The 14,199-nt window shown below is 40.6% G+C and overlaps 1 protein-coding gene across 3 annotated transcripts in view; it reads right to left on the reverse strand.

Moving 5' to 3' along the window:
• Positions 1-4,912: 4,912 nt before the first annotated feature.
• Positions 4,913-14,199, reverse strand: part of TMEM273 (transmembrane protein 273) — a 552,118-nt gene continuing 542,831 nt past the window's right edge. For all 3 annotated transcript variants that reach the window (XM_073596960.1, XM_073596962.1, XM_073596961.1), the window contains one exon: positions 4,913-5,204. In XM_073596960.1, coding sequence (XP_073453061.1) covers positions 5,183-5,204 — 22 coding nt within the window. In that variant the 3' untranslated portion in view covers positions 4,913-5,182. The remainder of the gene's footprint in view (positions 5,205-14,199) is intronic.

The following is a 14,199-nucleotide window of genomic DNA, read 5'->3' on the forward strand; positions in this document are numbered from 1 at the left end:
TTCATGGACCTTTTGTTTCTAGGAGGAATAAATTTGTAAGGGGTCGCAGCGGGGGGTGGTGGGTTTGGGAAGGGTAACTCCCATGTTCCCATGTTCCCATTATTTTCTATATATAATGTTCTGGTTTTTTCCTTTTTGTTTTTTTTCTTTTTTCATCTATTCAGGTATCCTGCTCTTATATTCATCCTCTCTACTTAAGATTAGACATTATTGTTATGTCGCTCTAATCCTGATATAGTAGGGTAATGGTAGAGAGACATAACCTATTATAAAAATGCTCTCCTCGTTTATTTCTTGAGGACTTATACCATTTAGTGATACACTAATGTTTTTTATATAATGTGTTTACCATGCACTAATCTTTTTTCTTGGTATCATACCTAGTTTTTATTTTTCTAATGCCTGGCCTATCCGCCGTTGCTGGTTTGTCCCCCATTCTGCCGGAGGGGCCTGCGGCCCTGCCTTCCCCTAGTGGGGTGCTGCGACCCCCGCTGGCGGAATTTGGACATTCCTGTCCTTTTGAAAAATTTAAAAGGCTGAACGACCTTATGTCCTTCAGTCCCCTTTTTTTTGTTATTTTAATAGTTGTTATTTTTGCCCTTATGGCAGTTTATGCAAATATTATATTTTATGGAAGACTTTTTATTGCAGTTCATTTAATTTTGGGTAATTTCAATTGTTTAACAAACATTATTCATTGTAATAATATACTGTATTCAAGCCTTAAAACAAAGCTATTGATCTCAGTTCGATTTATGAAATCACATACAACCTATTACTTCAACATCATTCAACTAGTACTCCTTCCCCTATTTTGGTATATACCGATCCTTATCTATATAATTAGAATTATTATCCTCAACTAATATGGGTCTTAAAGTATTCTCCCATAATGTCCAAGGCCTTAATTCCCCCAATAAACGTAAAAAAGCATTCAAGCAATACAAAAGATTGGGTGCTGACATAATACTAATGCAAGAGACCCACTTTTCTACTTCCAATCACCCACAATATTTTGACAAATCATTCAACCAATCCCACTATACTACATTCTCGAACAAATCCCGTGGTGTCGCTATTTTTATTAAAAATTCCATAATTTTTGAACCCCATTCTATCTACAAAGATGTGGACAGTAGATTTATCATACTGAAAGGTTGTATTAATAGAAGAAATATCACCATAGCTTCTATATACGCCCCAAACGAGGCCCAGACAACATTTTTCACCAATTTCTTTAACATATTAGAACAATATATTTCACCTCATTTGATAATTGGAGGCGACTTCAACCTTTCTGCACACCCTGCTCTTGATAGAAGTAAAGTGGCCCCCTCCTCCAAAGCTTTTAGTAAAACTATAAACCGCTCTCTTAGCAAACTGCAGCTTATTGACTCCTGGAGGGCCCATAATATTGGTATCAGGGCATATACCCACTATTCCCACCCCCACAATTGTTTTGCCAGGTTAGACTATATTTTCTGCACCCCAATCCTCTTAGCAAACTCTTCTAACACTGATATACACCCATGCCCTTGGTCAGATCACAACATAGTAGAATTTGATACCTCCCATATTGGCATGACTCCCACCCCTTTTAATTGGCGCCTTAATGACTCACTCTTATCTAACCCTTCCACTGTCCAACAAATAAATACCCACATAGAAGAATACTTCCACATAAACACTTCAGAGGATGTTCTCCCTACCTCAATCTGGGCAGCCCACAAAGCTGTTTTGCGGGGCCATCTGATTAATATTGCCGCAGCCAGAAATAAATCTAAACTGACAGAAATTAAATGTCTTACAAAGGAACTGCATGATCTATATATTAAATTAAACCACAATACCACCCCAGATATAGTAAATCTTATTCAGATAAAACGTAAATCCCTAAACACTTTACTTTCTGAAGACACAGAGAAATCCCTCAGATTTTCCAAAGCCAAATTCCTACTGCACGGTAACTCTTCCTCATCAATGTTTGCCAGGAAACTGAATCAAGATACTAAACCCCCACACGTATATAAACTGCGAAACCAAAAAGGCAATATCGTAACGCACCCCCAAGATGTCCTAAACATTTTCACCTCATTCTATAAAAACCTCCTTTCTGGCCCCCAAACACACCCACCTCCCACCACATTAGACTGGTTAAACTCCCTTCAACTCCCTAAACTTACCCAACTCCAGGCTTCTTTATTGAACGATCCATGTACGGACAGCGAAATTCTCAATATAATAAAATCCCTCAAAACATCGACAGCACCAGGCCCAGACGGCTTCACCACATCATACTATAAAAAATTTGCCTCTTTACTGACTCCTAGCCTTACAAAAATGTTCAATTATATCCTATCAGGTGGTCACTTCCCAGAAGATATGCTACTGGCCAACCTATCATTAATCCCCAAACCTGAAAAAGACCATTCCCTTCCCCAAAATTTTCGCCCTATTTCAGTCCTCAACAACGACCTCAAATTATTTGGCAGATTGCTAGCAAACAGGCTTGCCACAGTTATCACATCTCTGATCCATACGGATCAAACGGGATTTATCCCAGGCAGACAAATAGTCGATAACATCAGACTTGTCACAAATATTGTTCAAGATGCCAACCTCCACTCTCGCCCCCTCTATCTTCTTAGCCTTGACATCCACAAGGCCTTCGATAGCGTTAATTGGTCCTATCTTAATCACCTCTTACCTAAATTCGGCATATCAGAAAAATGTATTCATGGATTTAATGCTCTTTACCATTTACCCCAAACCAGAATTAAAATTCCAGGGATCAACTCTGATTTCTTCCCCCTAAGCAGAGGAACCAGACAGGGCTGCCCTCTCTCTCCTCTCCTTTTCGCCTTAGCCATAGAGCCCCTTGCAGTTGCCATCAGAAATAACCCTAATATTAAAGGCTATCCAAAAGTTCCATATGACTTTAAACTCAGTCTTTATGCAGACGATGCACTCCTATTTTTAACAGACCCACTAATCTCAATACCCAACCTCCTCTCAGATCTCCATTCATTCCATAAACTTTCTGGTCTTTTTATTAACACCAACAAATGCTCCATTTTACCTATAAACAGCCCTCCAAACCTAACCTTACTCCTGAAAAAAAACTTCAACTTCCTTTGGTCTTCACACTCCTTTAAATACTTAGGAGTTAATATCACAACATCCCATAATCTATTATATAAAAGTAACTACCTTCCCCTCTTCTCACGAATCAACTCACTGTTAAAAATCTGGTCGTCTCACCATATTTCCTTCCTCGGAAGGATTTGTGCCTTTAAAATGACAATCCTTCCAAAACTATTATACTATTTTAGAGCTCTTCCCATTAATGTACCCAAAACCAAACTGGAATCCATACAACGTGAAATTAATAAATTTATTTGGAACAACAAAAAACCCAGGTGTAGTTACAATCTCATGCATAGACCACAAGATAGAGGTGGGCTGGGACTTCCCAACCTTTGGCTTTATTTCTTAGCAACCAAACTAGTTCAAATGGCTCAGTGGTCTTCCCCTGATGCAAACATCCCCTGGTTGACCTTTGAATCCACCTCTATTCATCCATTGAATATCAGAGGAATTTTGTGGTCCAACACAAAACTACACCATATTCTTAATAAAAAAAACACTTTAATTGCCCAACTTTTACTCCTTTGGAATAAAATCAAGGATAACTTCAAACTCCTCTCTGCAACCCCTCCATTAGCCTCATTCTTGGGGGACCCCAGATTTCCACTCGCTTTCCTTGATCACACACCCTTCCACAACTGGATCCAAAACAATCTTACTACCTTAAAGTCCATCACACTCAACTCTATATTTCCATCTTTTGCCTCACTACAATCTAGATATGATTTCCCCCCTTCGGAGTATTACCAATACACCTTGGTCCGCGAGTTCTACTCTACATACTACTCACTATCTGTTAATTCCCCCAGTACATTATTCGAACACATCTGTATCTCTTCACCTAGAGACAAGGGACTAATATCCTTCCTATATAGCAATCTCAATAACTTCCTCCAACCCGAAAAAACAGGCCCCATGATTAGATGGGAAGTAGAGATTGGTAGCTCATTCCCTACGGACTCGTGGACCGAGATGATTAAAAACCTCCGCAAAAGTAATTGCGCTGCTGCATTTAGAGAATCCCCAATAAAACTTCACATCAGGTGGTACATGACTCCATCTAGGATACATTCCTTCTACCCCTCAACCTCCCCGAACTGTTTCAGAGGTTGTCTCCTGGAGGGCAGCTATGTGCACATCTTTTGGAACTGTGAATTTCTGAAACCAATATGGGATAAGTTAATCAACATTCTAGAAAATCCTCTTAAGAAAAAAATTTCCCTATCCCCCCAAATATGCCTATTATACGCTACAGTTCCAGATGTTCCAACTCCCTGCAATAGATTAATCCACTCTCTAATCAGTTCAATACACTGGATGATAGCTTTTAACTGGAAATCACAAAACCTACCATAGTCACAGGTGGAATCTAGAATGGAATCACTTAGACTTTCCGAAAGAATCCATCATACCCTATTTGACACTATGCATATTTATAATGAAAAATGGAAGTTTTGGCACTTATCAAACCCTCAACGCCTATAATTCTTCACACCATACTAAAACTCATTCCCATATATTGTTGATTTTTATGATAACATATCCTCTACACTCTAATGATTGAATGATGTTACCCATCCTACTATACCAGCTTTGTTTTATATGTCCCTTACATCTTTATACAATGTCTTCACTGTATTCTACTCATTAACCACCTAACTTTGTATATTCTACATCTATTTCCCACTCATGTTAAACCACATTGATGTACTCTGCAACCGTTTTATTATATGTCTTTCAAATAAACTTTTGTAAACAAAAAAAAAATGATCATTAAAAATCTTCTTGATGTTGTAACAACCCAACTGTAATGTAGCAATTCTGCATTTATTCTGATCATAGTGCACCTCTTAATTTGCATTAGCATTTTAATACTAAGTGAATACTAAGAAAGTTTGGAATAATACATTTTTTGCAAGCTACATTTAACGCATGCCAGTGATAGAAGATAAATCCATGCTAAAGCTTAATAGTAGCTAGCCATTTTATATACTGCCTGTTAATTGTTATTGGTCTTCATTGTTGTTTCAATGTTTCATTGGGTATTGTCTCCATATCTTTAAAAAAAAAGAAAAAAGTAAAGTTAAGAATGCTACAAATAAAGTACATAAATCATAAGGCATTACCGATTTACAATGTACAATATACAGATCTGTGTGTATTTGGTAGACAATTGGGCCAAACACAAAAATGGTATCTATAATCTAAACACCTAAACACTGGATTTTCCAAATAAGTCTGATTTGGAGGCTATAACTAAAGTACTGTATCTGCGAATGACCTGCTGTTCTGAAAACCATATGGATAGTCTTCAAAAGTTTTTGTAAAATTAAAACAGTATTCAGCGCAGATAAACAAACATCCCCAAATAACTAAGTTGCAAGCTGACACTAAAGGTAATTCAAAATAACCCTTTACATAGACAGAAAAAAGAATCAAACCATGCAGCGCAATAAAATTAAATAAACTAATAAACCATGTTGCATAAATCATATAAAATAAATCCGGAAATTATAACAGTGGAAGCACTGTAAAAAAGTCCAATAACAACAGTTCTCCAGGTGAATCAGGCAGAAAAAACAATGCAGCAGTGAGTGAGGTCCCTCCACCACAGGTAGTCCAAACCTCTCACCTCATATATTCGACCTGAAACGGGTCACAAAGCCTTGTACCCACTCCTGGGGTGATGGTAATATATGAGTGAAACCGTTGATCCTCACAGTATATAATCATATAAAAGAGAAGAATGGAACAATCTAGTGCTCTCTGTATGCAATCTTTTAATAGCAGCATAAAAAAATATAAAATTCCTACTTACAAAGATTGCACTCTAAAACCGAGTGCTGGTATCACAGACATGAACACATAAGCGGTTGTTTCCAACCTAGAAGATGGCCGGGGGTGACGTCAGACGTGACTCCTCCCCCCATACGCGTTACATCCTGTAGGCAGGGACTTCATCAGAGTGGGTCGGATCGCATCTGTAACGGTGACATGATAATCCCACAGGTCTCCCTTTGGACGTCATCCTTGTAGTCTAGCCATCTTCCTTAATGTCTTCTCATCTGCTCTTTTTCCCTTTTAAGAGATGTACCCAGCAAATGTTCTTTTATTAATACTCCTTGATATTTTTCATGTTTTAACGATGTTAACAACTTTGACTTACAATTCTATTGTGATACATAACCCTACAGTTACATCCTCGATTGCGATACACTCTGTAAGCTCTTTTACAAAAAATTAATAAACAATATTGCAAAAAAAAAAAAATTATATATATATATATATATATATATATATATATATATATATATATATATATATATATATATATATATATATATATATGATACATAAACAATAACATACATGAAAGAAAGGGAATGTTACAATTTAACAAATACTATGGTTTAAAGACTATTAAGTAAAACCATTCTACATGTGTGGATCAAGACTAAGATTTCAAATTTATCTAAGATCTCATGGCAAGCAATATCAAATAGATAGAAATAGGTGTAATAATCACATACTGCGCACTGTTGGATATAATAGCTGGTGTCATTGATTAACGTAAAAACAGGTCCACACCATATCTGTAATTCATTCCAGCCCCAACTCTTGTTTTTAAATTTAATATCCACCAAACTTCTCTCTCTAGAAGCTTACAGTGGGTATTACCCCCCCCCCCCCCCAGGTGGATTTTTCACTCTCTCCAAGCCATAAAAAGTAAAAGAGGACACTTTTACACGATTCTCCATGAAAATGCTCCCTTATTGTCCTAAGAGGCCTCATTGTGCAGCCCACGTACTGCAGATTGTACAAAGTGCACTCTATAACATACACCACATTGGAAGCTTGCAGTGGGTATTACCCCCCCCCCCCAGGTGGATTTTTCACTCTCTTCAAGCCATAAAAAGTAAAAGAGGACATATCTCCAAGATGTACATATTTAAAATGCTTTGAAACATTTGACAAACCTTTATCACTTTTATATGATGCTCCATGAAAATGCTCCCCTATTGTCCTAAGAGGCCTCATTGTGCAGCCCACGTACTGTAGATTGTACAAAGTGCACTCTACAACATACACCACATTGGAACAACAACATTTTATGTAATTTTGAAGAGAAAACTCCTTCGCTGTTGAGCAAGAATGCACCGTTTTAGACTTCTTAGTATGTCTTTAACAAAAACGACATGTATTAACACCACAGGCATACGATCCATTGATGTTTAACCATGTCCTGTCCAAACTTCTGGATAAAAACAGACTAGGTGACAATATACCCCCCTTCCCCATGGTTTTTGCCCGATGGCTGGAGAATCTACTTCAATTCTCTGTGAATTTTCTCTGCGAGATTACATAAACTCTAGTGCAATATACAGTGCGTGGGCTGCACAATGAGGCCTCTTAGGACAAGAATAGGGGAGCATTTTCATGGAGCATCGTATCAAAGTAATAAAGGATTATTAAATGTTTCAAAGCATTTTAAATATGTGCATCTTGGAAATATGTCCTCTTTTATTTTTTATGGCTTGGAGAGAGTGAAAAATCCACGGGGGGGGGGGGGGTAATACCCACCATAAGCTTGTAGAAAGAGAAGTTTGGTGGATATTTAATTTAAAAACAAGAGTTGCGGCTGGAATGAATTATGGATATGGTGTGGACCTGTTTTTACGTTAGTCGGTGACACCAGCTATTATATCCATCAGCCCGCAGTCTGTGTTTATTACACCTATTTCTATCTCTTTGATATTCCTTGCCATGAGATCTTACATCAATTTGAAATCTTAGTCTTGATCCAAGCATGTAGAATGGTTTTACGTAATATTCTTTAAACCATAGTATTTGTATTTATTTAATTGTAACATTTTCTTTCATGTATGTTATTGTTTATGTATCATTATATACTTTTAAATATTTATGTGACAAGTCTCCATTCCTAGAGAGTCTTTTTGCAGCTGTGATTCTCATTTACTGCTAATTTTACCAATTAACCAATGAGAGTGGTCACAGTCACTCTGTTTTATACATATATTTGTGTTGTTCATGTTGGTGACTATGCTGCTGTGAGCAAGGCTACCTGCCGAAACATGTCAGCAGTTACCTTGTAACTTAGTTTTATATGAATAAAGCATATAGATGCATTCCAGAGTGCCAGTTCTTCCAATTGTCAGGGCTGGGCCTAGCCCTTTTTTCTCTGAGCTGGCCGCTTAGCTGTCGGCTAATTGCCAGCTCCTATCTCTCCACTGTGACTCACCTGTTGATGATCCCCCTCGTTGGTCCTTCCTACTTAAGTCATCCAGTCCAGATGATCTCTGCCTTCGCCTTGGTCACATCTCTAGAGACGCTCTCCTGTGTTCCTGTTAAAGACTTGCTTGGCTGACATTCCTTCTGACTCCAGATCCTGCTTGCTGTTCTACTACGCTCATCTCTGGCATCCTGATGTTTTGGATTGTCTGACTATCCATTCCGGTTACCGAACTCTGGCTATGTTTTGACTACGTTTACTCTGTTTACCTTTTTTTATTATTATTAAACAAGTGTGATTTAACTGTACTTCTGTCTGTCTGATTCATGGTTTCTCACAGTAGGCGAAGGCCATGAATTCAGAAGATGCAGTCGATCCACTTGTTGGTAACATTTTTTCCAGACTGGATGAGCAGGATCGCCGCATGAATCAGCTTGCCATGGCATTACAAAAGCTCCTGAGTAGCATGGCTCACCTGGAATCTCCCACTGTGGCTGCTCCGGTACAACCTGTGTTGTAGGCCGTCCCTGCTGCTGCTCCAGTCTCTGTGCAGGTACCCGACTCGAGTATTACCTCTATAAGAGGTATGTCTGGTTCCACTCCACTTCCCCAGCGATTTGGGGGCGATCCAGTCCAATGCAGAGGGTTTCTCAACCAGGTTGAGATATACTTTAAGATGCTGCCCCAGGCGTTTCCCACAGACAGAAGCAAAGTAGGTTTTGTGATATCTTTGCTTTCTGAGAGAGCCTTGGCCTGGGCAAACCCTCTATGAGAGACACAAAAACTTGTTGTCTTGAGTTACCCTGAGTTTGTGGTTTCTTTAAAAGGGTATTTGACGTTCCCGCATGCTCCGCTTCTGCTGCCAAGTGCCTCATGTCCATCAGAGTACCAGAACTGTTGCCGATTACACCATTAAATTCCATACTCTGGCAGCAGAGGTTGCTTGGAACAAAGAGGCCCTTGTGGCTGCTTTTTCTCATGGTCTCTCGGATACCACCAAGGATGAGATAGCAGCCCTAGATATACCCACTGAGTTGGAGAAGATGATCACGTTTGCCATCCTCATTGACTTCAGACTCAGAGAAAAACTCCCTTTTAAGGAGCGCTTGCAGAAGCCTCCTGTACATTTGTCTCCGAGCTTTGCAGTCCCACCCTTGTCTCCCTCACCTCCCATGCCTCCTGGTACAGAGTTGGTCAGTGAAGGTGAACCCATGCACTTGGGCTTCACGCGTCTCTCTGCAGATGAGAGAACCTTTTAGGAGGAGGGAGAGATTGTGCCTTTATTGTGGCCAGGCAGGTCACTTTTTGAAGTCTTGTCCTACCCTTCCAGGGAACGCCGAAGCTTGAGGTCCCGTCATGGACAAACCTTAGGTGGTGTTGTTTCATCCCCAGGTATCCAGAAGGATAAGCCCCTGGTTTTGGTTACCTTTCTTGGGCTGAGGCTCTAATTGACTCTGGGGCTGCAGGCCTGTTCATTGATGCTGCATTTGTATCAAAGCACTTGATTCCACTGCAGCTGTGTGACACTCCACTTGCCATTGAGGCTCTTGATGGGAGACCTCTACAGCTTGCCCATGTGACTAATGAGACTGTTCCATTGTCCGTGGCCGTAGGGGCTCTTCACCATGAGATAATCCAATTCCAAGTTATTTCCTTACCTAAGTTTAATCTGGTTATTGGTTATCCTTGGTTACAGAGGCACAACCCCTCCTTTGATTGGCTCTGTGCTGAGGTTCTCTCCTGGTCGCCACAATGCAGTAAGACATGCTTCCAGAAGGTAGCCAAGGTCCTGTGAACCTCTTCACTCTCCTCCCTGCTGGAGCAGTACTGCGATTTTAGCGATGTCTTTGACAAAGTTCAAGTTGGTAGTTTGCCTCCACACCCCTCGCATGATTGCGCAATTGACCTTTAACCTGGTGCCATACCCCCTCATGGCTGGGTTTACCCTTTGTCTGTCTTGGAGGATAAGGCCATGGAGGAGCATGTTGCAGATGCACTTTCTCGAGGTTTCATCCGCAAATCCTCGTCTCCTGCTGGTGCTGGTTTCTTCTTTGTGAAGAACAAGAGTGGTGAACTGAGACCTTGTATTGATTATAGGGGTCTCAATCATTTCACGAATAAAAATGTCTATCCGATTCCGTTGATTACAGAGTTATTTGATCGCCTCAAGAGAGTAACGGTTTTCAGGAAGCTTGATTTGGGAGGGGCATACAATCTCGTGAGGATTAAAGAGGGCAATGAGTGGAAAACTGCGTTTAATACCAGAACAGGCCGTTATGATTAACTCGTAATGCCTTTTGGCCTTTGTAACGCCCCGGCAGTTTTCCAGGAATTTATTAACGATGTCCTCCAAGATTTGTTGCAGTTATGTGTGGTGGTTTATCTCGACGATATTCTCATATTTTCCAAGTCCTTGGAGAGCCACTACACAGATTTCTGTCATGTGCTTCAGAGAGAACAATCTTTATTGTAAACTGGAGAAATGCGAGTTCCATCGTGAACAGGTTAAATTCCTGGGTTATGTCATTTCCACTGCTGGTTTTTCGATTGACCCAGAGATACTTTCAGCAGTCCTACAGTGGCCCTGACCCATGGGTTTGCATCCTCTGCAGCGTTTTCTTGGCTTTGCCAACTATTATCGGAAGTCTATTCGTAACTTCTCGTCTGTGGTCAAGCCCCTGACTAATATGACCAGAAAGGACGGTAACCCACACAGTTGGTCCCTGAAGTCCATTAAGGCCTTTGAGAGTCTCAAGGCTGCCTTTGTTTCTGCTCCTGTGTTGGCACATCCTGATCCTATATTATCTTTTATCCTTGAGGTTGATGCTTCTGAGTCTGGAGTTGGCGCCCTTCTGTCTCAACATCCTACCTCTGAGAGTGCTATGCATCCTTATGGCTACTTTTCCAAGAAATTGTCACCTGCAGAGTGCAATTACGAGATTGGTGCCAGAGAGCTGTTAGCGATCATTTTAGCCCTGAAAGAATGGAGACATCTCCTCGAAGGTACCACTGTGCCAGTTCTCATTCTTTTTTTTTTATCCAAAGAAAAAGTTTATTGAAGTCAACATAAACATACATACTGAGGCTTCACATGAAATATGTTACAAGACATAGTAAACTTAATTACGTTGCAATCTAAATATATAGCAAAATCTTGGGCATGGTTCAATAGAAAAATATCCCTGTCGACCGGGTCTTTTCCCTCCCAAGGCTTAATTATATTACATTACCCAGGTTACCTGATCTAGTATTTTAGAGATTTGTTTCACCCAGCATTCATACCTAGCAGCCTACCCATGACCAGGTCCACCGGGACAAGTCCCGGTACATCCAGCCACGGGCCCCAGAGTTTCTCAAACTTTTGGGAGCATCCCGTATGTTGGTATATGACCTTTTCCTTTCGGAGCGTTGCTCCCACTGCATTAATCCATTCCTTAACTGTAGGAGGTTCCTCCGACTTCCATTGTATCATTATAATCATGGAAGCTAAAAATAGGGTTCTGGTAACTGCAACCCTGACACACTCTTCCCATTCAAATTCCTCTAGTACATAAGGTAAGCAGTGTTTTGGATTTGTAGGCTTAGCGATGTAAAATATCCTGTTTATGGTGTCCACTACTCTCTTCCAATAGAGATGTAGTTTTGGGCACCTCCACAGTAGATGGATCAGGTCTCCATGATCTCTTTTGCATCTAGTGCATAGTGGAGTGGGCCAAAGACCCAGATTGTACATTCTGTGGGGGTATAATACACTCTCAGTAGAATGTACACTAGTTTTAGCCTCTGCGATACATTCAGTGAACAGGTGGGCACCGCCTGCCATCCATCTGCCCTACATCTCCCTCCCATTTAGCCAGCATTCGCAGAGGGTGTTTGCTCAGGAAGTTCTTCAATAACATACTGTAACATTGCAATATAAATCCCTTGGTATTGGAAGCTCTTGTGATCAAATTAAACATTGGAGTTGGTGAAGGAGAGCATTCAGAAGATCTGCTCTGAGCCGATACTGCATGTCTTAATTGCATATAGTAAAATCGCATGGAAAGCGGCAAGCCAAATAGCTCCTGCAGAGTCTCGAATGACAGCAGTATCCTGTTATGCAAAATCTGTCTGATGTATATCACCCCGTACCTCTTCCATAGGGCTCCAGGCTGCAGCTTGGCTATTTTAGGATACGTTTCACTGGACCAAATCGGGCTAAACTCTGTGTAGCCTGTCACTCGATGCAGATATCTAATTTTATTCCAGATTTTTTGGATAAAGTTATATGTCAGGTATATTTTGTGGGCCTTGCCAAAGGCTAAAGCATTGAGGGCCACTGGCACAGACTCACCCTTCACCGAATGTAACATCACAGACTCAGAAGAGCTGCAATTAATGCTCCCTCTCTCTGTGCCCCTAATCATAACTCCTATCAAATGCTGTAGTTGTGTGGCTAGATAGTATAACCAGGGGTTTGGCAGGGCCAGTCCTCCTTCGTCCTTAGGGCGGTGCAGATGCTCAAGTTTAATCCTGGGGGGGGGCAGTTCTTCCATATTAGCATTCGGAATCGGGAGTTCACTATTCTAAATGTCTTTAGGGTGACTACAACTGGTGAGTTCTGTAGCACGTAAAGTAACTGAGGCATGAGGATCATTTTGATCAGGTTCACCCTACCGGCTACTGACAGAGTCAGCTCTATGTCTTAATCCGATCCCAGAACTTTTGTTGCAGCAGGGAGATGTTCAGTCTCCCATAATCGCGAACATTGGGCGTCACCTGGACCCCCAAGTATCCTAATGAGGTGGTTAGGGGTATGGAGCTAGTATTGGGAGGTGTACCCCCACTGAGTTTTAGGGAGGACTTTGTCCAGTTAATCTTGAGCCCTTTATGGTGGACTGGAAAAACTGGATAGTGTGATATCGTTTATAAATGTTTATTGGAATAAAAGCTCCCCACATTAGGGTGCTCACATTTGCAAGGTATGTGAGTGCACCAATCTGATAACAGTCTCCAAAGTTTGCCTCAAAGTTTGCCTGTCAGGAGGGATAAGCTGTGCATATCTCATCCCAGTGGAGTGAAAGGCTCCGTGCTCCGTCCTGGCCCCTCCCCTATGCTTGTCGACACAGGGTCACGTGTCTTCATCAAGAGGATGTCTGTGTGAGTACCCTAATGTGGGGAGCTTTTATTCCAATAAACATTTATAAACGATATCACACTATCCAGTTTTTCTTTTTCTTTTCCTTTATTCCTAACTGTGGAGCTGCTGCTGAATACTGTGTATCTGGATTCCATCAATGAGCCGTGGGATGGCTCATAAGCGTGTTTAGATTCAGTCTCACAGCTGAGTCGCACGCTCTGAGGTGAGCGGCTGTCCCCGGGGGGGGGGGGGTCACTGGATGGCACTTGAGCATGGAATTCTGAGCACTAAGCACTAAGATTAATGCACGCACGTTGGATTATTTATGAACTGTTTTTATGGATTTTATGTGCATTTCTTTCATAAATTGGACTTTAATAACCACGTATCACATCTTGGATTTGATATTTACACTCATTGTGTGAACCTTGGCACTTTGTTCTATTTTTTGCACTTATCACTGTGATATTATTTATATATATTTTTTACACGGTAAATTTCAGATTATATAAATAATTTTTCATTTATTATATATACAGTTAGTAGTTTAATCATCGCTACTCTTATTCTAATGGTATACATCTAGTATATTATTTACACATTGCACCTTATGATCACTTTAAAAAAAAAAAAAAAACATTTTTTTTATACATATATCCTTTGTGCCTTGCAGTGGCTGGAT

The sequence above is a fragment of the Aquarana catesbeiana genome, linkage group LG08 (assembly GCF_042186555.1).
Source record: "Aquarana catesbeiana isolate 2022-GZ linkage group LG08, ASM4218655v1, whole genome shotgun sequence".
Lineage (NCBI taxonomy): Eukaryota > Metazoa > Chordata > Amphibia > Anura > Ranidae > Aquarana > Aquarana catesbeiana.